Source organism: Scyliorhinus canicula, chromosome 12 (assembly GCF_902713615.1).
Source record: "Scyliorhinus canicula chromosome 12, sScyCan1.1, whole genome shotgun sequence".
Taxonomy (NCBI): domain Eukaryota; kingdom Metazoa; phylum Chordata; class Chondrichthyes; order Carcharhiniformes; family Scyliorhinidae; genus Scyliorhinus; species Scyliorhinus canicula.
The window spans coordinates 133,521,023-133,546,967 of NC_052157.1; the positions used below are offsets into that span (position 1 = coordinate 133,521,023).

Sequence of the window (25,945 nt, forward strand, 5' to 3'; positions counted from 1 at the left end):
GAAGGCGCTAGAGGACAAATTTAATCTGCTGCCAGGAAACGCCTTTAAATATCTGAAAGTCCGAGCCTTCCTGAAAAAACAGGTAGTGGCCTTTCCGACGCTGCCGCCACTGAGGATACAGGACAGGGTGGTCTCCGGCACCTGGGTGGGGGAGAGGGTGTTGGATATCTACCAGGAATTACAGGAGGCGGAGGAAACCCCGGTGGAGGAGCTCAAGTGGGAGGAGGAGCTAGGTGAGGAGTTGGAAGCGGGTCTGTGGGCAGGGGTCCTGGGCAAGGTTAATTCCTCCTCATCATGTGCCAGGCTCAGTCTAATTCAATTTAAGGAGGTCCACCAGGCACACATGACGGCAGCGAGAATGAGCAAGTTTTTGGGGGTAGAAGACAGTTGTATGACGTGCAAGGGCAGCCCTGCAAACCATGTCCACATGTTTTGGGCATGCCCGGAGCTTAGAGAGTTCTGGCAGGGGTTCGCGAGGGCAATGTCCAAGGTGCTTAACACACGGGTGGTGCCGAGTCCAGAGATAGCGATCTTTGGCGTGTCAGAAGACCCGGGAGTTCAGGAGGCGAAAGAAGCCGACGTCTTGGCCTATGCCTCCCTAGTAGCCCAGAGACGGATTTTATTAATGCGAAGGGACTCAAAGCCCTCGAGTGTAGAGACTTGGGTTAACGACATGGCTGGGTTTCTCAGCCTCGAGAAAATAAAGTTTGCTTTGAGAGGGTCTACGCTAGGGTTCTCTTGGAGGTGGCAGCCGTTTGTCGACTTTCTCGGGGAAAATTAGAATGTCAGCAGCAGCAGCAATCTGTGGGGGGCGGACGTGAGTGCTTCATTGGGATGGTGTGGGAAGACTGGGTCGTGTGGAGTAATGTCTATTTAATTGTTATTGTATATTCTCTTTTTGCACTATGTTAATGTTCACTCTAGTTTGTTTTGTTATTATTGTTACTGCTGTTTTATGATGAAAAATTCTGCAAAACCTTAATAAAAATACTTTCAAAAAAAGAGGAGGATACGGGAGAGGGGAGGGGGAGGATAGGAAGGGGACATGGAGCCCAGTCAGGCAAGGGAGGCCTCACGACAAGTGTGCCAGGGCCAACGCGAAAGGGACGCTCTGATCGCCTCCAGGTTCACCAACCGGGTGGTGGGGCGGACTGGTCAGGGGCATGGACAGCACATATCACCCCCACACACCTTCCCCGATGCCCACACTCCCTCGGCCACCCCCTCACCTGCTACCCCCTTTGTGATACATACCTGCTGCACGACTGGGTGCAGGCACTGGGTTGGCAGTAACAGCGAGTCTGATCCATGGGATAGAGGAGGATGACAACCTGCTCTGCAATGCTCCTCATCATTTGACAATGCCTGACTCCTGCCCACAGTAGCGCTGTCCTCTTGGGTGATCCCTGCATGCGAGCTGGTCATTCCATCACACGGTGCCAACAAATCCCTGGGGTGACAGTGGTGGGGACAGTCGGGTGGGGGGGGAGGTAGTTGGGGAGCCCAGGCCACCCACAACGTCCACCCACTCCCCCCCCACCCCTGGTCAGCCCAGACCAGCCCACCCCTCACTCTCAGCTGGAAGAGCACTGAGGCAGGTTGTAACACTGATAACAGGTGTTTACTGTGAACAAATATATACAGGTTTGTGCCCTTGCCCCTATATCTCAACTGTGCCCTGCACCCATGACAGCTTAACTAGTGTCTGACTTCCTGGCTTTATGGGCCCGAATGCTACACCGAGCAGGAGTGAAGGCGGCCTGCTGCGATTGTCACCCTACGAGCTGGGTCCCCATTGGCAACCGTCGACTGGGGCGACCGGGCCTGGATGGGCCCGAGCTGCTGCTCGGGTGTCCCAGGTGGCGTGGTGCTGCCCTATTCTGCCCACTGCCCACCTGATGAACCAGGGACAGTGATGTACCATCAATTGGACGCGAGGCACGATGAAGATCCAAACTTTGGCTTTAATCAGCTAGTTGTTAGCCCGGTGGTCGACTACAGAGAAAGGCCGACTGCCGGGAACTCTGTGTAATTATACCCCGCCTCGGAGGCAGGGTCTACTTGCCTCTCGACCAATTGGTGAGCAGTCACATGACTAGTCCCAGCCAATCAGACGAGAGGCACATGACCAGCCAGAGCCAATGGGAAACCAATGCTCTGCACCAATGGCAGTGCTCCCATTCATACCACCACAGACAGGAGGCTAGAAGTGCGAGATGCTTCAGTGTTCCGGCACCTCCCCTGCCGGAGTCACCAGCACAGGCCCCATCACCTCCTCCTCCCTCGGGGTGCCTATTGGGCCTTCCCGCTACTCCATGGGATGGGGCTGTGAGTGGAGCTATCACCTGAGGCTCCCCTGTCACCTGGCTCTGCCAGTTCTGGAGACCCCCTCTGGTCTCGACCAGGGTCTGCATACTTGCGGCCATGGACTCAGGGAGTGGACCATTTCCATCTGGGACAGCGGCACATCACGCATTGACTGTGCCGCCACCTTCTGGGTTTGTGTCACATCAGCCACTGACTGTGCCATCTCCCTCTGGGACTGGGCCACCTCCCTCTGTGTCTGCGCTACATCAGCCAGTGTCTGGGCAATGCCGCTGACATTCCCAGCCATGGCCCGCTGTGACTGGGCCACACTCAGGAGCGCGCTGCGATTTCTCTGCGGTGTCTCTTGCACATGGTTGCCTGTGAGGCAGCAACCCTGTCCTTGGTCTCGGCCAGCGCCTGCACAGAATGTTCCAGGCCTTGGACCTGCTGATCCATAGTCAGAATTGTTGCCCCCAATGCCTCCACTGCTGACGCCACCCGTGCGATGTGGCCTGGGTGACACACATGGTCAGCACTACCACCTGCTCCTGCATGGGGCTGGACTCCTCCAACTGCGCCCGCAGCTGCTGGATTCCCGCTGACAACCCTGCATGTAGAAACCTCGCTCAGCGACTGCATCTCCTCTATGGATGTGACTGTCAGTTTAAGAAGCCCGAAGCCCGTCTGTTTGGCAGCTAATCCCTGGGGTCGGCCCACCCTCCGACCGTCCGTCACCTCGAGAGTTCCTAACTCCACCTGCTGCACCAGAGCAGCTGTGTGGTGCGCACCAGGTAGTGTCCCAGGAGCCTATTCACTAAAGTGTCCAACCAAGGTGAGTGTCTCTGGGATGTTGGAGGGTTTTGGAGACAGCTGTGATGGGAATGTCATCCCCAGACGAGCTCCGGGGTGTCCTATGTCTTGGGTGGAAGGCTTGTGTCAGAGCTGCTCTCAGGGTCGCTGCTCGGCTCATGGGGTGGGGCGGGGGGTGGGGGGCTCCAGCTGTGGTACTGGCTGGGGGCGGGGGGGGTGGAACCGCCCCATCTCCAGCAGGTCCTGTCAGACACAAGACATGACACATGATCAGACCGCGGGCCGGGGGAGTACAGGTGGTGAGGGTGGGGGTGAGGGTGGGGGTGGTGTGGGGGTGAGGGTAGTGTGGTGTGGGGGTGAGGGTGGTGTGGGGGGGTGGTGTGGGGAGGTATGGGGGTGTGTGAGGGTGGTTGGGAGTGTGGTGTGGGGGTGGTGTAGGGCTGGGGGTGAGGATAGGGGTGGTGTGGTGGGGTGGTGTGAGGGTGGTGTGGGGGTTAGGGTGGAGGTGGGGGTGAGGGTGGTGAGGGGGTGAGGGTAGTGTGGGGGTGGTTTTGGGGGTGGTTTTGGGGTGAGGGTGGTGTGGGGGTGAGGGTAGTGTGGGGGTGGGGGTCCGAAAAATCGGGCCAGAGGAGGTTGTGATTATAATGGGTGGAGCTTTGGAAGAGAATTCCAAAGTGTCTACGACGACTCTGATCCCAGCTACTGCAGGAGAAGGATGGCCAAAGGGATATTGTCAGAAAGCTCCCCTTTCCAAATTGTGATGCAAATGACCTACTATCAGAATTCAAAATGTTCAAACAACATGCAGAGCTATAATTTACTTAATTCAGGTGTATCCTAACCCGAAATGCAAGCCATACAAATTTGGCTTGCAATTGGGAATGAAATTCTGCGCAGACTGAATACATCAGATTTAATAGCAGAAAAGCTAAAGGAACCCCCAAAAATGTGGACTGCATTGGAAGAATGGTTCAGTATCACATTAAATCCATATTCATCAATTAGAGTTCATGCCATTTCACAAGAACACCAGGAGTAATAGCCCCCAAGGCCTGCTGAGCCCACTCCACCATTCAATAATATCATGGCTGATCTAAGGTCCAACTTACTCCATTATTCCACCTGCTCCCCACATCCCCTAACTCTCTGAAAGACAAAAATCTGTCTATTCCAGCCTTAAATGTATTTAATGATGGAGCATCCACAACCCTCTGGTGTAGAGAATTCAAAAAATTCAAAACCCTTTAAGTGAAATAATTTCTCACTATCTCAGTCCTGCTCCTGACATAATATGAGACAAGAAATTTTAAGGGCTGGGCTGTATGTTGGATGATTAGATTCCACTTCACTCCTACTAATGTAACCTATACAAAGGCTTGGATCGCTGTAGCACCTTTCACAATCTCAGATGTTAGAGCCAATTCAGTACTTTGAAAAGTGCAGCCACTGTAACAATTGTGTGGTAATTCACAATATCACAGCATAGATTTGTGCCTAATGACAGTCGGTACGTTCTCTTTTGTGAAACCAGGATTATTTTATCTTTGTAGACACACTTTTTGCAACAAATAACAGAAGGAAAGGTTTCACTTGAATTCCCGGGAACATACAGTACAGCAAGGGGCTGCTGCACTAACTGTTTGTCGCAAGTCTGTGCTACAGCCTACAGAATCCATAGACCACATTGTCATCAGATGCTGAGAAAAGGGTCCTTTTGAACACAGAACTAGCAGACAGAATTGTAGAGTTGGTGATCACATCCACCCCCATGGAAGCATTCTAGCAAGATCTGCTATTCAAACCCAAAACGTATTGCATCAAAGAGCTACTCAAGAATGGACATAAGTACAAAGTGATCCTTCAGGTCGATGAAGCTTGCAGGTCCGAAGTATAAAAAACGATTGGTGATGCATTAACTAGAACAGTCATTTTCAAAGTCGGGGTTGCGGCCTGCAGGTTGGTCACGGGCATGTGTCAGGATGTTGCAACGCCATCCATCGTGGCATTCCCGATCGCGGGAATTAATGCGCAATGGCCGCAGCAGCCGTCTATAAAAACGTCGGCTGCGACCGGCTTTAAAAATAACGGCCACGACCAGCTTTCAGAATATGGGCGCACTGCAATATGTGCCCGCCCATCAGTGCACATGCCTGGAGTCCAGCAAGAAACACCGCCTTGTCCTGACATCATCGCGCCGACCCAGCAGAAGATTGTTTTATAATTCAATGCAGTCGTCCTGCCTGAAGCGACGGCAGAGAACAGGTCACGTGCCTGAACAGCGACGTCACGTGCTCTGGGCGTGTTTGTGATTCGTCCATTTTGTCAGCAGCAAAACAAGCAACAGGACTGTAAAATTTAAAAATGGATCCTTGTGATAAGGAAGAGACGTAATAAGGAAGAGAGGTCCGGAGACACAAACAGTCCAGGATCTCACAACTAAACCGGCTCGAGAGAGAGTAGCTCAGGAGGACCCACAGCAGGACAAAGCTGTGGTGGTGCGAGCTGTTCAGGAGAGCCCACTATAGGACAAAGCAGTGCTGGTGTGAGCTCCAGGACCTCTGATGAACAACCCAGACAGAAATGTAACATTGAATGACAAAGCAAGTGAGATCATGAGGACCAAGCAGGCTCACCTGTTGCATTAAAGGTAAGCGAAAATGGTGGGTCGCAACGGTCGGCCGGCATGGGTCAGACAGTCGGCTGGAATGGGTACCGACGGTTGGCTGGCATGGGTCACGATGGTCGGCTGGCATGGGTCACGACGGTCGGCTGGAATGGGTACCGACGGTTGGCTGGCATAGGTCACGATGGTCGGCTAGCATGGGTCACGACAGTTGGCTGGCATGGGTCACGACGGTCGGCTGGAATGGGTACCGACGGTTGGCTGGCATAGGTCACGATGGTCGGCTAGCATGGGTCACGACAGTTGGCTGGCATGGGTCATGACAGTCGGCTGGCATGGGTCCCAATGGCTGGCTGGCATGGGTCACAACGGTCGGCTGGTATGGGTCAGACAGTCGGCTGGCATGGGTCACGGCGATCGGCTGGCATGGGTCATGGCGGTCGGCTGGCATGGGTCCCAATGGCTGGCTGGCATGGGTCACAGCGGTCAGCTGGCATGGGTCATGGCGGTCGGCTGGCATGGGTCACGGCGGTCGGCTGGCATGGGTCGCGGCGGTCGGCTGGCATGGGTCACAATGGTCGGCCGGCATGGGTCCCGAAGTTGGCCGGTTGGTAAAAATGGGTCCCTGAGAAAAAACTTTGAAAAACACTGAACTAGAAAACCAAAATCTAGCAAGACATGTGGAATGTGAGGCCCTGCACCAAGGAAATGCCCAGCTTTTCCCCAATTCGGTGAGACATGTGGCAGAAAGGGCTGTTTGGCAATGGCCGTGCACGAGAGCAAAGGCTGATGCAGCTACAAAGAGCCACGCACTGATCCAGACTGTTAGCGGAAAAAATTGTTATATGTGTCAGGATTGGTGTAATAAAGATGTCTCAAAGTATTGTAATAGCACAGGTCAAGGGAAAACCAGCAAGCTAGGGGTTAAAGTCACCCACATTGGAAATGATTCAACCATCTCACAGAGCTTTTGAATATGAAAAGGGAAACACAGGAGGCCCCAGTAAGTCTAAGGGATCCAACACATTCGCACCTCTTCTATAAGTTAAATACGCCAAGAACAAACCCATGAGATTGTAAGGAAACATTGTATTCTTTAATCATTTTCCCATTACGGGAACCAGAAAATATGCATACTGATCACTTTGTATTGTTCCTAATGATTCAGTGACGTCAATACCTGCTTGTGACTCCGAAGGACTTTTAAAAAAAATTTAGAGTACCCAATTCATTTTTTCCAATTAAGGGGTAATTTAGCATGGCCAATCCAACTAGCCTACACATCTTTTGGGTTGTGGGGGCGAACCCCACGCAAACATGGGGAGAATGTGCAAACTCCACACGGACAGTGACCCAGAGTCAGGAGCAAATCTGGGACCTCGGCGCCGTGAGGCCGCAATGCTAACCCACTGCGCCACCGTGCTGCCCCGAAGAGCTTTAAATATATATGCATGTCATTCTGAGGACAGGCAGAGCTGGCTTTTGCGAGCTAAAGCTAGCAGCAGAATTTGCCTCTCCTGTGTGCTCACAGCAATTCCAAATTAAACAAAGTTTTACCAACACCGTGCGGTCGAGAACAGACTTTGAGGTTTTTTCTTCCCTCCAACACAGACCATACACAATGAGTACCTTCAAACAATAAGAATGACAATTCAGTATCTTGTCGGAATCATGTACATGAGACTTGCACTTAAAAGAGTTGCTCTCAGATGCAACATTGCAATGCGTAGATCTTGCTTGGCCTGTCTACATTTGAGAATTAGGGAATTAATCGTGCAAATCATTTGTTCAGCTAGACTTTTCCATCTGGGGTAATCAGGAGAAGTTGTAGTGCGATCGATATTCCACTTCTCACACACAGGGGCTGGTTTAGCACACAGGGCTAAATTGCTGGCTTTTAAAGTAGACCAAGGCAGGCCAGCAGCACAGTTCGATTCCCATACCAGCCTCCCCGAACAGGTTCTGGAATGTGGCGACTAGGGGCTTTTCACAACAACTTCATTTGAAGCCTACTTGCGACAATAAGCAATTTTCATTTCATTTCACAGGCACTCCTGAAATGGCTTGCCAGTAAATTGCAGATCATTAGGTGTGATGATCTCTCTGGGCATAACCAAATAATAATTTGATCAAACCTCCAGGAATGCATCCAGCTGGAGTTTTATTTCCCACAATGGCAACGCTTTAAATGGAAAACTATGCAGGAAGCTGAATGAGATGTAAAATTCGAAGCGGCCAAGGAAGCAGCTTTGGGTCGGGGATCCCGAATAATTTAATAGCCGGCTGCTGTCACCAGGTGTCAGTGTAACACATTACTGAGAGCAACAGTTGGCCTCATCAGAACCAGTGTTAAATGTATGGTTGACGGCGAAATAGGAGCCTTGGGGCACCGAGGGGCGCTCATCATTTACTCGCAGCACTTCCCACAGGAGAGGAGAGGGCGCCAACCCCCGCCCAGTGTGTGCATTCCGCCAGTCTGCGCGGGGGGCGCCACTGGTTGTCAAAAGCCAGCTCCAAAAAACCTTCCACAACCAACCCGCCACCTCACAACCACCCCCCCCCCCGCCTTTCCCCCTTCCCTCTCCTCAAACCCTGGGAGGAAGGACTGGGAAACACTTTGGCGCCGTCACGTCGAATGCAACTTCAAGCAACAAAAAGACCCAACAACAAGAGACACACCGTGTGCCGCTTTCTCTTCGCTTCGGGCAGTCAGTTTGGTGCGCTCGTTTCTTCCAAGGTGCCCATGGAGTGGAACCCGGGAGCTTTAATCGTGGGGGTCTCCTTCGGGGGTTTCAAGCTGATCAATCGGGGTCTGGGGTATCTTCCAGCCCCGGAATCCGCCCTGAGGAACACCTGGAAATGGAGGAACATCTGTACCTCCATGCTGCACAGTGTGGTGACAGGGATCTGGGCTGTCCTATGGTGAGTGCCAAAATCAATCAGGTCTGTCAGGTTTATTTTAAAAATAAAACACCACCATGCGTTTTCTTGGATTCCTTTTGTCTCTTTGGATTGTATGGGGCTTGGCCGGTGTCTTGAATTTGTTTTGGAAATCACTCAATTCACCTTCCACACTAAATCAAGTAAGAAGTCTTACAACACCAGGTTAAAGTCTAACATGTTTGTTTCAAACACTAGCTTTTGGAGCACTGCTTCTTCCACAGGTGAATGGAGTGCTCCGCAGTGCTCCGAAAGCTAGTGTTTGAAACAAACATGTTGGACTTTAACCTGGTGTTGTAAGACTCCTTACTGTGCTCACCCCAGTCCAACGCCGGCATCTCAACATCACACTATATCAACGCATTGAAGTTTCTCACTAGGTTCACTGTGCCCCTCCCTCCCTGAATGCAAAGCCCGGGTCTGCCAGTGAATGCTCTAACTCCTTCTCCTACTTTCCAGCTTTTATTTGCACCCGCGGATGGCGGAGGACCTGATCGATACTCATTCTCCCTCCTCACACGGTCTCGTCTCACTTTCCATCGGTAAGTCTGCAAACATGGGGAGACAGGTTCGGGCACGGACTGGGTGTCAAGGCTTTCCTCTGGGGCAGTCCGCTGATGTAATCCAAGTGTTTGTGCAACACCGAGATTTTCATCAGATTATACTACTCACTATCCATGTGTTTACCTTGCTGAGATATTAACTGGGAATGGGGCAAGGATTTTACTGTGTGGTTTCATGCACGTGCACCGTTAGCTGATAATGTTGATTTTTTTTCAAGTTGAAGTGAAGCTCTGGGTCCTCGGTTGGGATTTTCATAATTCTCCTGGTGCCGAATCCTCAGAATGTTCTGTTCACTTTTTTTTAAATGAGCAATTACAAAAATTCCCAGAATGTAACTAATGTTGCCCACCCCAGTCACCCACTAAGTCATGAGTGTTTGTATCTGAATGAGCCCCTTATTGCATGGTGGATTCTTGGAATTTCCTGTGCTTTTGCGCCCAGAGACACAGATGCAATCTGGGTGCAAATCAGTCCCGCAACCAAAGGATCTTTCGGTCCATAGAATCCCTATAGTGCATTCGGCCCATCGAGTCTGCAGCGGGTTTAAGAAAGAGCACCCTACTTAGGCCCACTGTCCCGCCCTATCCACATAACCCCACCTAATCTGCACATCTTTGGACACGAAGGGGCAATCTTTAGAACGGCCAAACCACCTAACCTGCTCATCTTTGGAATGTGGGAGGAACCCGGAGCATTCCGAGGAAACCTGCGCAGACACAGGAGAACGTGCAAACAGTCACCCAAGGCCAGGATCGAACCTGGGTCCCTGGTGCTATGAGGCAGCAGTGCTAACCACCGTGCCACCGTGCGGTCACAGTTTAACAATTGGAGATTGGACGTATCCCCCAGGATGCGCTATGGAACACCTTGGAAGTCCCAATGTGGGAATTGCCTGGGACTGTCTGAAAAAGTCTTCAACATTTTGGACAGTTCCAAATTACTTACCTGGATAGTTACCCAAAATATGTTAGAAAGAACAATATTAATCTGACTCCTGTGTTACGATGCACTTGATACCCCAACTCCCCCTCCAACACCCTCCCCACACCCCAACCTGACTAGCCCCCAAAAACCGACTCCCCCCCCCCGACACCGTGACTCCCCACCCCAGCCCAACCTCACCACCCTTTGCAGCTGCCATCCAAATCTTTCACTGATCCTATCCCTTACCAACCCTGCCCCCTTATCCACCCTACTCCCTTACCCACCCTACTCCCTGACACAGCTGAAAAATCTCAGAGAATGTGACGGCCCCTCAAAATGGAGGTACCCTCAGAATCTAAAAGGTTCATAATTTAAGAAATGAAAAATCAAATTAAATGAAAATAGCTTATTGTCACAAGTAGGCTTCAATGAAGTTACTGTGAAAAGCCCCTAGTCGCCACATTCCGGCGCCTGTCCGGGGAGGCTGGTACGGGAATCGAACCGTGCTGCTGGCCTGCCGGTCTGCTTTAAAAGCCAGTGATTTAGCTCAGTGAGCTAAACCAACCCCTAAACCTAAAGATGGAGAGAAGTGGTAGGCTCATTGGGTTAAATGTGAAACCTTACTGCTTGGATTGTAGGGGCCATGGGGCATCCTTTGGTGACTGCATCCCCCACTTTGGGAGATGGCTACTCCCCACCAGCAACATGCTTGTATTGCATGAGCAAACATTTCTTCCACTTAAATACCTGGAAGATCTTCAGTCCCCACCATTAACTCCATTCCTTTACTGACTGCTGCCTGAGGCAGAACAAAACAGTAACCTTGGTGTCATATTTTTCCTCAGATGAGATACGATCACATATTCCCTCCATTACCAAGACCACCTACTTCCACCTGTATAACATTGCAGGACACTACCCAGTTGAGCTCATTTATTGCGGACCTGTTGTTGAGGTAAGAAAGATTCATATCTTTCTTACCTCTGGACTTGACTATCCACAGTGGAGGGGCTGGTTTAGCACAGTGGGCTAAATAGCTGGCTTGCAATGCCAGCACCGCGGGTTCAATTCCCATAACAGCCTCCCCGAACAGGTGCCGGAATGTGGCAACTAGGGGCTTTTCACAGTAACTTCATTGAAGCCTACTTGTGACAATAAGTAATTATTATTATTATAGTTGTCCAGGCTGCCCACACGCCTTGTACCTTCTGTGAAGTTGAACAATCTAAACTCCTGCTGCCCATATCCTAATTGGTACCAAGTCCTGTTCAATACTGTACTGGGTGACATGGTAGCACAGTGGTTAGCATTGATGCTTAGCACAGCACCAAGGTCCCAGGTTCGATTCCCAGCTTGGGTCACTGTCTATGCGGAGTCTGCACGTTCGGCCCGTGTCTGCGTGGGTTTCCTCCAGGTTCTCCCACGAGTCCCAAAAGATGTGCTTGTGAGGTGAATTGGGCATTCTGAATTCTCCCTCAGTGTACCCGAACAGGTGTGGGGGATTTTCATAGTAACTTCATTGTAGTGTTAATGTAAACCTACTTGTATCACTAATAAAGATTATTATTATCACTGACCTGCATAGGTTCTGGCACTAACAATACTTACATTTTTAAAATTCTCAACTTTGTTTTAAAATCCTTCGGTGCCCTCAATCCTCCTTTGTAACCCCCTCCATTCCTGCAACCCACAGATCTCTGCACTCCACCAATTTTGGCCTTTGATGCATACCTTCTTTTTTCACTCCTCCATTGCCTTCCAACTACCTGGAGACTAAACTTTAGAATTCTATCCCTGTGCATCATCACCTTTCTAATTCTTTCTCATTTAGGACCCTCCTTAAAACCTACTTCTTTGGGGCAGCACGTTGGCGCAGTGAGTTAGCCCTGCAGCCTCACGGCGCCGAGGTCCCAGGTTCGATCCCGGCTCTGGGTCACTGACCGTGTGGAGTTTACACATTCTCCCTGTGTTTGCGTGGGTTTCGCCCCCACAACCCAAAGATGTACAGGCTAGGTGGATTGGTCATGCTAAATTGCCCCTTAATTGGAAAAAATTAATTGGGTACACTAAATTTTTTTTTAAACCTACTTCTTTGATTGTATTTTTTGATGTCAAGTTATGTTCACAATGCATTTCAGATGTTTTACTGTGTTAAGGACATTACATAACTGTACGGTATTAGAATGTAGGGAACACTGCAGCACTTGTACACAGCAAGGCCCAGCAAACAGAATGAGATTAATGATTAAGTAATCTGTCCGAGCAATATTGATTGAGGGATAATCATTGGCCAGGGTGCTGGGGAGAACTCCTTTGCCCTTCCTCCAACTGAGTGGGCAGACAAGCTGCCTATGTAGCATCTTAGTTGAAAAGCAGAGCACACGCAAATATTCAGAGGAGATAGATTTGGAACTGAAGCTACATGGTCTGTTATTTGGTTATGAAGGGTATGCCCTTCATCTACGCTCCATGGTGGCATGGCTTGTACTCAGAAATGCTTTTCCGGCAGAAATCAGTGATGGATAGAGTACATAATAATTGACATAACTTTATTAATGTCACAAGTAGGCTTACATTAACACTGCAATGAAGTTACTGTGAAAATCCCCAAGTCGCCACACTTCGGCGCCTGTTGGGCTACACAGGGAGAATTCAGAATGTCCAATTCACTGAACAGCACACCTTTGGGACTTGTGGGTGGAAACCAGAGAGTCTGGAGGAAACCCACGTAGGCATGGGGAGAATGTGCAGACTCCACACAGACAGAGAACCAAGCCGGGAATTGAACCTAGGTCCCTGGCACTCTGAAGCCACAGTGCGAACCACTGTGCTACCGTGCCGTCTTCATACCTCCTAATGGATAAATCTAGCGGCAAAACTTGAGGTGCTGGAACCTATCGGACTACAAACCACGAACTGGAAGGTGGAATTAGATTCAATACCTACTTTTAACTGTCACAGACATATTGGCCCAAATGGCCTCCTGCTGTACTATAAACCTTTATGTTTCTAACGTTAGATCTGACGTCCCATACACTGTATAGGGAATGCATTATAACCAATATGGTAGACATTGGCCTTGGGTAATAATGTACAACAAGCAATATCAATTAGCGGCCGGTTTTTCATTCTGCCCGATATTTTAATTTCCATGTCCATGGACTAATTGAATGGCAGTTAGATTATTACTCAAACACATTGGCTGCCGTCAAAGATGCATTTGTGCCCGATGTGTTTTGAAGTGGGGAGTCATCTACTGCTCTCCACCCAATATTTCTTCATGATTCCCCACCATTTAAAATAATTGGATGGGAAACACTGGAAAGTCAACCATCAAGCACCCAATTATGTTCTCCAGTGGGTGATGTTGCACACTGAGAGTGTTCATTCATAAAATCGGTGCTGCACTGTTGAGAGGATATCAAAGGGCCTGAGGATCTAGTTAATGGAATGTACAGCATTATTCCAATGATAGATTCTAGGTAAAGGAGTCAATAGCAACATAATCCCATGTTTATATAGCTCAAATAACATAGCAACACAGCTCGAGGTATTTCATTGATGTTTAATCGGACAAAGATCAGATGCAAGACCAATGTAAGGAAGCAGGGTGACCACAATTTTGGTAAACAAGCTGGGTATTAAGGACGAGAAAGGTGGGGAAGGGTAAGCTTCTGAGAAGGTATTTCCATATAGTGGACCAAGGCAGCTGACAGTACAGCTGTAAATTGTGGGATGAAAGAAGCTGGGGTTACACAAGAGGTTGGAGCAGGGAGGAGCAATGAATTTTACTTATCCCTTTGAAGGAAGAAAGGATGGGTGTAGGGGACAGGAAAGTGCCATCATTAGGTTACATTAATTTTAGTGAAAGGAAATGTTGAGATCTTTAAATTTTCCAATCAAAAGGGCAGCACGGTAGCATTGTGGATAGCACAATTGCTTCACAGCTCCAGGTATCCCAGGTTCGATTCCGGCTTGGGTCACTGTCTGTGCGGAGTCTGGACATCCTCCCCGTGTGTGCGTGGGTTTCCTCCGGGTGTTCCGGTTTCCTCCCACAGTCCAAAAATGTGCAGGTTAGGTGGATTGGCCATGATAAATTGCCCTTAGTGTCCAAAATTGCTCTTAGTGTTGGGTGGGGTTACTGGGTTATGGGGATAGGGTGGAGGTGTTGACCTCGGGTAGGGTGCTCTTTCCAAGAGCCGGTGCAGACTCAATGGGCCGAATGGCCTCCTTCTGCACTGTAAATTCTATGAAAAATGTTTCCATGCAGTGGAAACTTTATACAAATGTGATTAGAAAGAGGTAACTTGCACTGAGCCCTTAAAAGTTCAACAGTGGGATTCGACTTCCGGGCAGCGAGCTGAGCGGTCGCGCTAAAAGGGGGGCTCCCGCAGAGTGAAGAGGCCGGGGCGTTTATCTCCGCAGTGTGGAGAGCAGGGCAGGAAAGGGTACCCCCCCCCACCCCCACCGGGAGAGCGCGGGGTGCGACCAGCGGCAACCCAAACGGGGCAGCGGGGACCTCCCCCCCCCCCCCCCCCCCCCCCCCCCCCCCCCCCGATACGGCCGGCAGAGGATCCTCGGTGGCGGCGGCGGCGGCATCAACAGCTCGGCGGCGGAAAAACAAGGGAAGAAGAAAGGGAAGTGGGAGGACAAAATGCCAGAAGAGAGCCAGAGCAGAGGGAGAAGGGTCACCAGATACAGACCGGGCAAGGGGCGAGCCAGCTCAGGCGAGCGAAGCGGCGGAACGAAAGTATCGCCGCATCGAAAAGAGCTGGACCGACAGGTGCCCTCTCCCCCGGGGCCAGGGGGGAGAGGGAACTGGAAGGCACACTTTACCGAGGTGCTGAGGGAGCAGCTGCAGGTACTCAAGGCAGAGGTGAAGGCAGAAATAGAGGCCGCAGTGCAGGCAGCAGTGGCCAGGGCCATGTCAGGGGTGCAGCAGGCCCTGACCAGACTAGAGGAGAAATTGGATGCCCAAGGGGAGAAACTGCAAGCCCAGGAGGCGACCATTAAGGAGCTGGAGAAAGCAGCGACTGACGCGAGCGACCGGGTCACAGCCCTGGAGAAGGAGGTGGCGAGACTGGGTGCAACACAGGGGAACCTGAAGGGCAGAGTAGACGACCAGGAAAACCGCTCAAGGAGGCAAAATGTCAGGATAGTGGGCCTGCCAGAGGGGAGCGAGGGTAGAAACCCCACAGCATACGTGGCTGCGATGCTGGGCAACTTAGTGGGGAGGAATAGGGAGGAAAGGGTGGCTAGGCAGAAGCTGGTCGACTCCATACTGGAGGTAGACCATAAATACTCCGAGGCCCCGACTGTAGAACTCCTGGCGGAGAGAAAAGAATTACAAAGGAACTTTGACCTGCTCTCCACCAGGAAAGCAGTACACCAACTCCGCCAGGCACGCGGGACCCTGTACGAACACGGAGACAAAGCCAGCCGCCTGTTGGCCCACCAGCTGAGAAAGCAGGCAGCCAGCAGAGAAATTGCGCAAATCAGAGATACCAGAGGCACGTTGGAAACAGAACCAGAGAGGATTAACAAAACCTTCAAGGCCTTCTACCAAGAGCTGTACACCTCAGAGCCCCCAACGGGGAAGGCTGGGATGAACCGGTTTCTTGACGGACTGAACATACCAGTTGTGGGAGAGGGCAGAAAACGGGATCTGGAAGCACCACTAGCACTGGGAGAGATCATGGAGAGCATTAGCTCCATGCAGGCGGGGAAGGCGCCGGGACCGGACGGATTCCCGGCGGACTTCTACAAAAAATTTGCGACAGCGCTGGCCCCGCACCTGCGGGAGATGTTCACAGACTCGCTAGCTAGGGGCACGTTGCCACCCACGTTAGCACAGGCCTCAATCTCGCTGATACCTAAGAAAGACAAAGACCCAACGGAATGTGGGTCATACAGACCCATATCTCTGCTGAATGCAGACGCCAAAATACTGGCCAAAATCCTAGCCAAAAGGCTAGAAGACTGTGTACCTGAGGTGGTCACAGAGGACCAGACGGGCTTTGTCAAAGGTAGACAGCTGACCGCGAACATCAGGCACCTGCTGAACGTGATAATGACCCCCTCCGGGGAGAGAACACAAGAGGTGATCGTCTCCCTGGACGCAGAAAAGGCCTTCGACAGAGTCGAGTGGAAATACCTCATAGAGGTACTGGAGCGGTTCGGGCTTGGAACAGGGTTCACCGCTTAGGTAAAGCTCCTGTACAACGCTCCCATGGCGAGTGTACAGACCAACAATACCAACTCCCAATACTTCCAGCTGCACAGGGGCACCAGACAAGGATGCCCACTGTCCCCGCTGCTGTTCGCACTAGCAATTGAACCGCTAGCAATCGCGCTCAGGGCAGCAAAAAATTGGAGGGGGATCCGAAGGGGAGGTAGAGAGCACAGAGTCTCACTCTATGCGGATGATCTGCTCCTCTATATCTCGGACCCACAAAGCAGCATGGACGGAATCATCGCGCTCCTGAAAGAGTTTGGAGCCTTCTCGGGCTACAAACTCAACATGAGCAAAAGTGAGATCTTCCCATTACACCCGCAAGGGGGGGGGCAGCACTAAAGGGGCTGCCGTTCAAACAAGCCCGACATAAATTCCGCTACCTGGGGATCCAAATAGCCCATGACTGGAAAGGGATCCACAAATGGAACCTCACCAGCCTGACGGAGGAAGTTAAAAAGGACCTGCAAAGATGGAACACACTCCCGCTCTCCCTCGCGGGGAGAGTTCAGACGATCAAAATGAACGTACTGCCCAGGTTCCTCTTCCTGTTTAGATCCATTCCGATCTACATCCCCAAGGCCTTTTTCAAAGCGCTGGACAAACTCATCATGGCGCTCGTATGGGGGGGTAAAAATGCTAGGATCCCAAAGAAGGTCTTACAAAAAACAAAAACCAGGGGAGGGTTAGCCCTCCCGAATCTACAATTCTACCACTGGGCAGCAACAGCCGAGCGAGTAAGGGGATGGATCCAGGAGCCAGAAGCTGAGTGGGTGCGCGCGGAGGAGGCCTCCTGCATGGGAACCTCCCTCCGGGCCCTCGCCACGGCAGCACTCCCATCCCCACCCAAAAAACACTCCAGCAGCCCAGTGGTGACAGCCACCCTCCAATCCTGGAACCAACTGCGGCAGCAACTTGGCCTGACCAAAATGTCGAACAGGGCTCCCATCTGCAACAACCATAGGTTCAAACCAGCACTGACCGACGCCACCTTCAAAAGGTGGAGGCAGGACGGGGGAACATTGACAGTCAGGGACCTATACACGGACGACAGGATCGCAACACTGGACGAACTGACAGAGAAATTTCAGCTAGCTGGGGGGAACGAGCTACGGTACCTGCAGCTCAAAAACTTCCTACGAAAGGAGACAAGGACGTACCCACAACCGCCACGACAGACACTACTGGAAGACCTACTGGACGCAAGTATCCTAGAGAAAGGGAACTGTAGTGACATGTATGACCGACTGGTAGATAGGGACGACACCGTACTGGACGCAACAAGGAGGAAATGGGAGGACGACCTGGGGATGGAGATAGGGTGGGGACTCTGGAGCGAAGCACTGCATAGGGTCAACTCCACCTCCACGTGCGCAAGGCTCAGCCTGACGCAACTAAAAGTGGTACATAGAGCCCACCTAACAAGAACCCGTATGAGTAGGTTCTTCCCGGAGGTGGAAGACAGATGTGAGCGGTGCCAAAGAGGCCCGGCCAACCACGCCCACATGTTCTGGTCTTGCCCCAGACTTGTGGAGTACTGGACAGCCTTCTTCGAGGCTATGTCCAAAGTGGTGGGGGTGAGGGTGGAGCCATGCCCGATAGTGGCGGTCTTCGGGGTTTCAGACCAGCCAGATCTATTCCTGGGGAGGAGGGCGGACGCCCTTGCCTTTGCCTCCCTGATCGCCCGCCGTAGAATCCTGTTTGGCTGGCGGTCAGCAGCACCGCCCAGAGCTGCGGACTGGCTGTCCGACCTCTCGGAATCTCTCCAAATGGAGAAAATCAAATTTGCCATCCGAGGGTCAGACGACGGCTTCCACAGAACGTGGGAGCCATTCATGCAACTGTTCCGGGACCTATTTGTGGCCAATGTACAAGAGGAAGAATAGTCGGGGGAAGGTAGCGGGGGGGGGGGGGGGGGCTACAGGTTCGTTACGGGGGTTCGATGGCTAGCTAAGGCCCAAAACCAAGCTAAATAAACATGTTGAGGGGGGGGGGGGGGGGGCGCAGTTACTACTACGAAGATGCTTACCTGTAAATATGTATGTTAATTTTTGCGTGTTTGTTTTTGTTTGTTTTTTTTTGTTTCTCTCTCCTAACAATTTGTAATTTGTTCAATATAAAATACGAAAACTGAATAAAAACATTTATAAAAAAAAAAACTTAGTGGGGAGGAAACTTACCCAACCCACCGGAAATGGACAGAGCATATCGGTCGCTGCGCCCGAAGCCCAAGGCAGGGGAACAACCGAGAGCAGTCATAGCCAAACTGCACCGGTACCGGGATAGGGAGACAATCCTGCGCTGGGCCAAGGAAAATAGAGCCTGCAAATGGGAAGGGCACACCATCCGAATTTCTGAGGATCTTGGGGCAGATATAACGAGGAGACGAACAAACCACTGCCCGAGGGACCGCTCCAGGTGGGAGGCCAGGCCCCAGCACGAGAACGAGAGTATTGGAGAAGGGAGAGCAGGCGAGAGGGGTGCAGGGTAGGATGGGGGAAGGAGCGGGCAGAAAACCATAGAGGCCAAGTAGGGGAGAAGCGAGACAACAACCCCCGAGAGGGGAGCCACTGTACTAGCAGGAAAGCTAGCGACGGGGGCACGCAACAAAGCAGGGCCGCAGCACACCCCCAACAGCAGGGAAGGCGCCAGGCAGTGGGGGGGGGGAAACACCCGTCAAAGTCGGGGGAGCAAACGGGGACAGGAATAGGGGATAGAGGGGCAAAGGAGGGGTATACGGGGGAGGAGGGAAAAGGGAGAGACCGGGGGAGGGGCGGGCACACAGGGAGCGAGAGACCGGGGAGGGGAAATGCAGGGACGGAGGGACAAAAGAGGCCAGAAAAGGAACAGGGCTACAAAGTGCCACAACCAAGGGCTCGAGACACGGAACCGCTGCAAGCACCCACCCAGTACGGTCTGTGGGCGAAGGGGGCCCCAGAGTGCAGGGGACTACCCGCGTGGCGGACACACAGTGGACGGCCATGGCGGGTGCCCCCGGGACAAGGGGAAACCCCGGAGCGCAGAGACCCAACCGCATGGGGAGAGCAGTGACAGCGGCCATCCTGTACGGCCCCCTAACAAAGGGAAACCCCAGAGGGCAGGGGCGCATCCACCAGATAAGTATGGTTAATCCCACAGGAATGAGGGTGCAGAAGCCCCCCACCAGGATAATCACCTGGAACGTAAGGGGACTTAACGGCCCAGTGAAGAGATCCAGAGTCCTCACCCACCTCAGAAATATGGGGGCCGACGTAGTCTTCCTCCAAGAGACGCACCTGACGGAACAGGACCAACTGCGGGTAAGAAAGGGTTGGGTGGGACAAACCTACCATTCCTGCTATGAGACAAGGGCCAGGGGGGTGGCGATCCTGATCGGCAAGAGGATAATGTTTAGGGCGACAAAGACGGTTACAGACCCAGAGGGGCGGTATGTCATGGTCAGCGGGGCCCTGGATGGGGCGCCGGTAGTTCTAGTCAACGTGTACGCGCCCAACTGGGACGACACAAGTTTCATCAAAAAGACCATGGCAGAAATCCCGGACATAGCGACGCATCGACTAATCATGGGGGGGACTTCAACTGTGTACAGGATCCAAAGACGGACAGATCAAACCCCAAAACAGGGAAAACCTCAAGCATGGCAAGGGAACTCAGTCACTTTATGGAGCTGATGGGAGCTGTGGACCCCTGGAGATTCGCCCACCCGGGGGAGAAAGAATTCTCCTTCTTCTCCCCAGTACACAACGTGTACACCAGAATTGACTTCTTTGTGGTGGGGAAAACGGTGCTTCCAGGGATAGACAAGGTGGAATACTCCGCAATTGTGATATCAGACAACGCTCCACACACATGGATGTGCAGCTAGAGACGGGAAGGGCCCAGCGCCCCACATGGAGGTTGGACGGTGCCTTACTAGCTGACAAGGCCTTCAGCGAAAGGATAGCGCGGGCCATAGCAGAGTACACGGAGAACAACCAAAACGGGGAGGTCTTACCCTCCACATTCTGGGAAGCGCTTAAGGCCGTACTAAGAGTGGAAATCATTGCCTTCAAAGCACAAAGAGATAGGGAGGAAAGGGTGGCTAGGCAGAAGCTGGTCGACTCCATACTGGAGGTAGACCGTAAATACTCCGAGGCCCCGACCGTAGAGCTCCTGGCGGAGAGAAAGGAACTACAAAGGAACTTTGACCTGCTCTTCACCAGGAAAGCAGTGCACCAACTCCGCCAGGCACGCGGGACCCTGTACGAACACGGAGACAAAGCCAGCCGCCTGTTGGCACACCAGCTGAGAAAGCAGGCAGCCACCAGAGAAATTGCGCAAATCAGGGGTACCGGAGGCACGTTAGAAACAGAACCAGAGAGGATTAACAAAACCTTCAAGGCCTTCTACCAAGAGCTGTACACCTCAGAGCCCCCAACGGGGAAGGCTGGGATGAACCGGTTCCTTGATGGACTGGACATACCAGTCGTGGGAGAGGGTAGAAAACGGGACCTGGAAGCACCACTAGCACTGGGAGAGATCATGGACAGCATTAGCTCCATGCAGACGGGGAAGTCGCCGGGACCGGACGGATTCCCGGCGGACTTCTACAAAAATTCGCGACAGCGCTGGCCCCGCACCTGCGGGAGATGTTCACAGACTCGCTAGCTAGGGGCACACTGCCACCCACGTTAGCACAGGCCTCAATCTCGCTGATACCTAAGAAAAACAAAGACCCAACGGAATGTGGGTCATACAGACCCATCTCTCTGCTGAACGCAGACGCCAAAATACTGGCCAAAATCCTAGCCAAAAGGCTAGAAGACTGTGTATCCGAAGTGGTCACAGAGGACCAGATGGGCTTCGTCAAAGGTAGACAGCTTACCTCGAACATCAGGCGCCTGCTGAATGTGATAATGGCCCCCTCCGCGGAGAGAACACAAGAGGGGGCCTCACGGTAGCATGGTGGGGGGCCTCACGGTAGCATGGTGGTTAGCATCAATGCTTCACAGCTCCAGGGTCCCAGGTTCGATTCCCGGCTGGGTCACTGTCTGTGTGGAGTCTGCACGTCCTCCCCGTGTGTGCGTGGGTTTCCTCCGGGTGCTCCGGTTTCCTCCCACAGTCCAAAGATGTGCGGGTTAGGTGGATTGGCCATGCTAAATTGCCCGTAGTGTAAGGTTAATGGGGGGATTGTTGGGTTACGGGTATACGGGTTACGTGGGTTTAAGTAGGGTGATCATTGCTCGGCACAACATCGAGGGCCGAAGGGCCTGTTCTGTGCTGTACTGTTCTATGTTCTAAGAGGTGATCGTCTCCCTGGACACGGAAAAGGCCTTCGACAGAGTCGAATAGAAAAACCTCATAGAGGTACTGGAGCGGTTCGGGCTTGGAACAGGGTTCACCGCTTGGGTAAAGCTCCTGTACAACGCTCCCATGGCGAGCATACGGACCAACAATACCAACTCCCAATACTTCCAGCTGCACAGGGGCACCAGACAAGGATGCCCACTGTCCCCGCTGCTGTTTGCACTAACAATCGAACCGCTAGCAATCTCGCTCAGGGCAGCAAAAAATTGGAGGGGGATCCGAAGGGGAGGCAAAGAGCACAGAGTTTCACTCTATGCAGATGACCTGCTCCTCTACATCTCAGACCCACAGAGCAGCATGGACGGAATCATTGCGCTCCTGAAAGAGTTTGGAGCCTTCTCGGGCTACAAACTCAACAAACATGAGGGGCTGGTTTAGCTCACAAGGCTAAATCGCTGGCTTTTAAAGCAGACCAAGCAGGCCAGCAGCACGGTTCGATTCCCGTACCAGCCTCCCCGGACAGGCGCCGGAATGTGGCGACTAGGGGCTTTTCACAGTAACTTCATTGAAGCCTACTCGTGACAATAAGCGATTTTCATTTTCATTTTCATGAGCAAAAGCGAGATCTTCCCAGTACACCCGCAAGGGGTGGGGGGGGGGGGGGGGGGGCAGCACTAAAGGGGCTGCCGTTTAAACAAGCGTAACACAAATTCCGCTACCTGGGGATCCAAATAGCCCATGACTGGAAAGGGATCCACAAATGGAACCTCACCAGTCTGACGGAGGAAGTAAAAAAGGACCTGCAAAGATGGAACACACTCCCACTCTCCCTCGCGGGGAGAGTCCAGACGATCAAAATGAACGTACTGCCCAGGTTCCTCTTCCTGTTTAAATCCATTCCGATCTACATCCCCAAGGCCTTTTTCAAAGCGCTGGACAAACTAATCATGGCGTTCGTATGGGGGGGGGGGGGGGGGGGCGGGGGCGGGTAAAAATGCTAGGATCCCAAAGAAGGTCCTACAAAAAACAAAATCCAGCGGGGGGGCTAGCCCTCCCAAACCTACAATTCTACCACTGGGCGGCAACAGCCGAGCGAGTAAGGGGATGGATCCAGGAGCCAGAGTGGGTGCGTGCGGAGGAGGCCTCCTGCATGGGGACCTCCCTCCGGGCCCTCGCCACGGCAGCACTCCCATCCCCACCCAAAAAACACTCCAGCAGCCCAGTGGTGACAGCCACCCTCCAATCCTGGAACCAACTGCGGCAGCAATTTGGCCTGACCAAAATGTCGGACAAGGCTCCCATCTGCAACAACCATAGGTTCACACCAGCACTGACTGACGCCACCTTCAAAAGGTGGAGGCAGGACGGAGGGACACTGACAGTCAGGGACCTATACACGGACGGCAGGATCGCAACACTGGACGAACTGACAGAGAAATTTTGGCTAGCCAGGAGGAACGAGCTACGGTATCTGAAGCTCAAAAACTTCTTACGAAAGGAGACAAGGACGTACCCACAACCGCCACGACAGACACTACTGGAAGACCTACTGGACGCAAGTATCCTAGAGAAAGGGAACTGTAGCGACATGTATGACCGACTGGTAGAAAGGGCCGACACCGTACTGGACGCAACAAGAATGAAATGGGAGGACGACCTGGGGATGGAGATAGGGTGGGGACTCTGGAGCGAAGCACTGCATAGGGTCAACTCCACCGCCACATGCGCAAGGCTCAGCCTGACGCAACTAAAAGTGGTACATAGAGCCCACTTAACAAGAAACCGTATGAGTAGGTTCTTCCCGGAGGTGGAGGACAGATGTGAACGGTGTCAAAGAGGTCCGGCCAACCACGCCCACATGTTCTGGTCTTGCCCCAGACTTGTGGAGTACTGGACAGCCTTCTTCGAGGCTATGTCCAAAGTGGTGAGGGTGAAGCCATGCCCGATAGTGGCGGTCTTCGGGGTTTCAGACCAGCCAGATCTATTCCTGGGGAGGAGGGCGGACGCCCTTGCCTTTGCCTCCCTGATCGCCCGCCATAGAATCCTGTTTGACTGGCGGTCAGCAGCACCACCCAGAGCTGCAGACTGGCTGTCTGACCTCTCGGAATCTCTCCAAATGGAGAAAATCAAATTCGCCATCCGAGGGTCAGACGACAGCTTCCACAGAACGTGGGAACCATTCATGCAATTGTTCCGGGACTTGTTTGTGGCCAACGAACAAGAGGAAGAATAGCCGGGTGGCCAAGTATTCAGGGGAAAATGGACGGGAATCGGGGGAAGGTAGCCGGGGGGGGGGAGGGGGGGGGGGCTCTGGGTTTGTTATGGGGGTTTGTTCTCATGGTTTTATGCTTATTTCTTTTTCTTGTTAATTTATTGTTTTTGTATTGGAGGGGAGGGGTTACTGTTTTTCTCTGTTATGATAAATTTGTTGTTGAAAATTTGAATAAAAATTATTCAAAAAAAAACTGAAGAGAGAGGAGGGGGTAAAGTGGGACTTTTGTTTTAGGTTAATGGGGGGGTGGAGGAGGCTGTTGGGGTTTGTGTTGCTTTTGCTTTGTTATGTTGTGTATTTAAAATGTTAAATTATTTTAAAAACTTGAATAAAAATATTTTCCAAAAAAAAAGTTCAACAGTGCTTTTCCTGAGATGAAGCCTTAAAATGTTGAAAGTCTTTAGTCCATTTATTAATCCACTGACAAAGAGAGTCAGAAGATTCAGGAAGACACATTTACTGTGGTCTATTGCTTGCAGGAGCAGATTTCTCTAGATCCACTCCTGCCGATGTACAAGGAAAAGCCCTGTCGCAAAACCTTTTCCAGAATCCCGACAGTGCAGAAGGAGGCCATTCGGCCCATCGAGTCTGCATCGACCCCCCCCCCCCCTGAAAGCGCACCTTACCCAGGCTCACTCCCCTTCCTGATCATGGAATCATAGAATTTACAGTACAGAAGGAGGCCATTCGACCCTTGGAAAGAGCACCCCACTTAAGCCCACGCCTTCACCCTATCCCCGTAACCCAGTAACCCCACCTAACCTTTTTGAACACTAAGGGCAATTTATCATGGCTAATCCACCTAACCTGCACATCTTTGGACTGTGGGAGCACCCGGAGGAAAACCACGCAGACACGGGGAAAACGTGCAAACTTCACACAGTCACCCGAGGTCAGAATCAAACTTAGGGTCCTGGCGCGGTGAGGCAGCAGTGCTAACCACTGTGCCACCGTGCCACCAAACCCTGGATTGGTTCCACAAGTGGAGGCTCAAAAATGTGTCTTATTAAATGTTGTTATTAAAAACCTTGTTTCCATTATGTGACCAGAGTGCTTCCTCACAAGCCATTGTCAAACAATTGACTCACAAACCAGCATGAGAATCACATTTTTTCACGGCCACGCCCTGATTTTCAATTTCTAAACCAGAAGGTCTGCATGCAGTATTGTGAAAAAATTATTATTTGGGGAAATTTAATATTTAATTATTTGGAGAAGGGCGACTATTAATGTCAGGAAAGGTCTGTCGCATTTTAATGACTTTTCAAAGATGTGTTCTGAAAGTTGGCTTGCACTTTAATGGCTTATCCAGAACTGAAAGTTAGTTCAAGGGGTCTTCTGCAGTTTTGTGTGTATTGGCAGGAAAGAAAAGATCACCCCCACCCCCTCACCTCCACATCTTTCAGCACCATTTTCTTTTTAAGTGTCCATTCAGAAATTAGACTGCATAGGTCCATATTGCTGAATCATGACATTGTGCAAGTGACTATTTCAATAAGGAAGGCCAGTTTATATTTAGTTTGTTTCGGAATGCTCGGTATTGGTATTAATGCTGTCATTCTGTTCCTGAAGTATCAATTCTCTGTCAGCAAGTTCTTTTTGAACTGTTAAAATGTTTGAATGGATGTCCACACAGTGAAATAGAAAAGAACCTTCAGTACTTCTGTGTGGAGTACAACGTCCATCTCCCCATTTAATTTGTCATAACCTCTGATTTTAAATAGCTTTGTCGTTATGAGGCTGTACTTGTAAATCACCTTACCTTCCTCTTCTCTTCTTATGTAGTTGTCGCTCTTTGAGTAATCACTTCACTTTCTCACAGATTTTTACAAATGTCACTGTTCACCCAGATATTGGAATGGTGCTGCAAGACATTCTTTTTGGGTTACCTGTTGTTTGAACTTTCCGTTTTGTCTTTGTCATATCAAGTTAAATGCAGTAAATTCTGCACGTTGCAGTACCTACTTTAGCGCACTTGCTGTAACCA

General features: G+C 51.5%; 1 protein-coding gene across 1 annotated transcript in view; it reads left to right on the forward strand.

Annotated features, from left to right (window-relative positions):
- Positions 1-8,185: 8,185 nt before the first annotated feature.
- Positions 8,186-25,945, forward strand: part of tlcd2 (TLC domain containing 2) — a 92,468-nt gene continuing 74,708 nt past the window's right edge. Inside the window, exons 1-2 of the mRNA XM_038813609.1 lie at positions 8,186-8,662; positions 9,140-9,222. Coding sequence (XP_038669537.1) covers positions 8,376-8,662; positions 9,140-9,222 — 370 coding nt within the window. The 5' untranslated portion in view covers positions 8,186-8,375. The remainder of the gene's footprint in view (positions 8,663-9,139; positions 9,223-25,945) is intronic.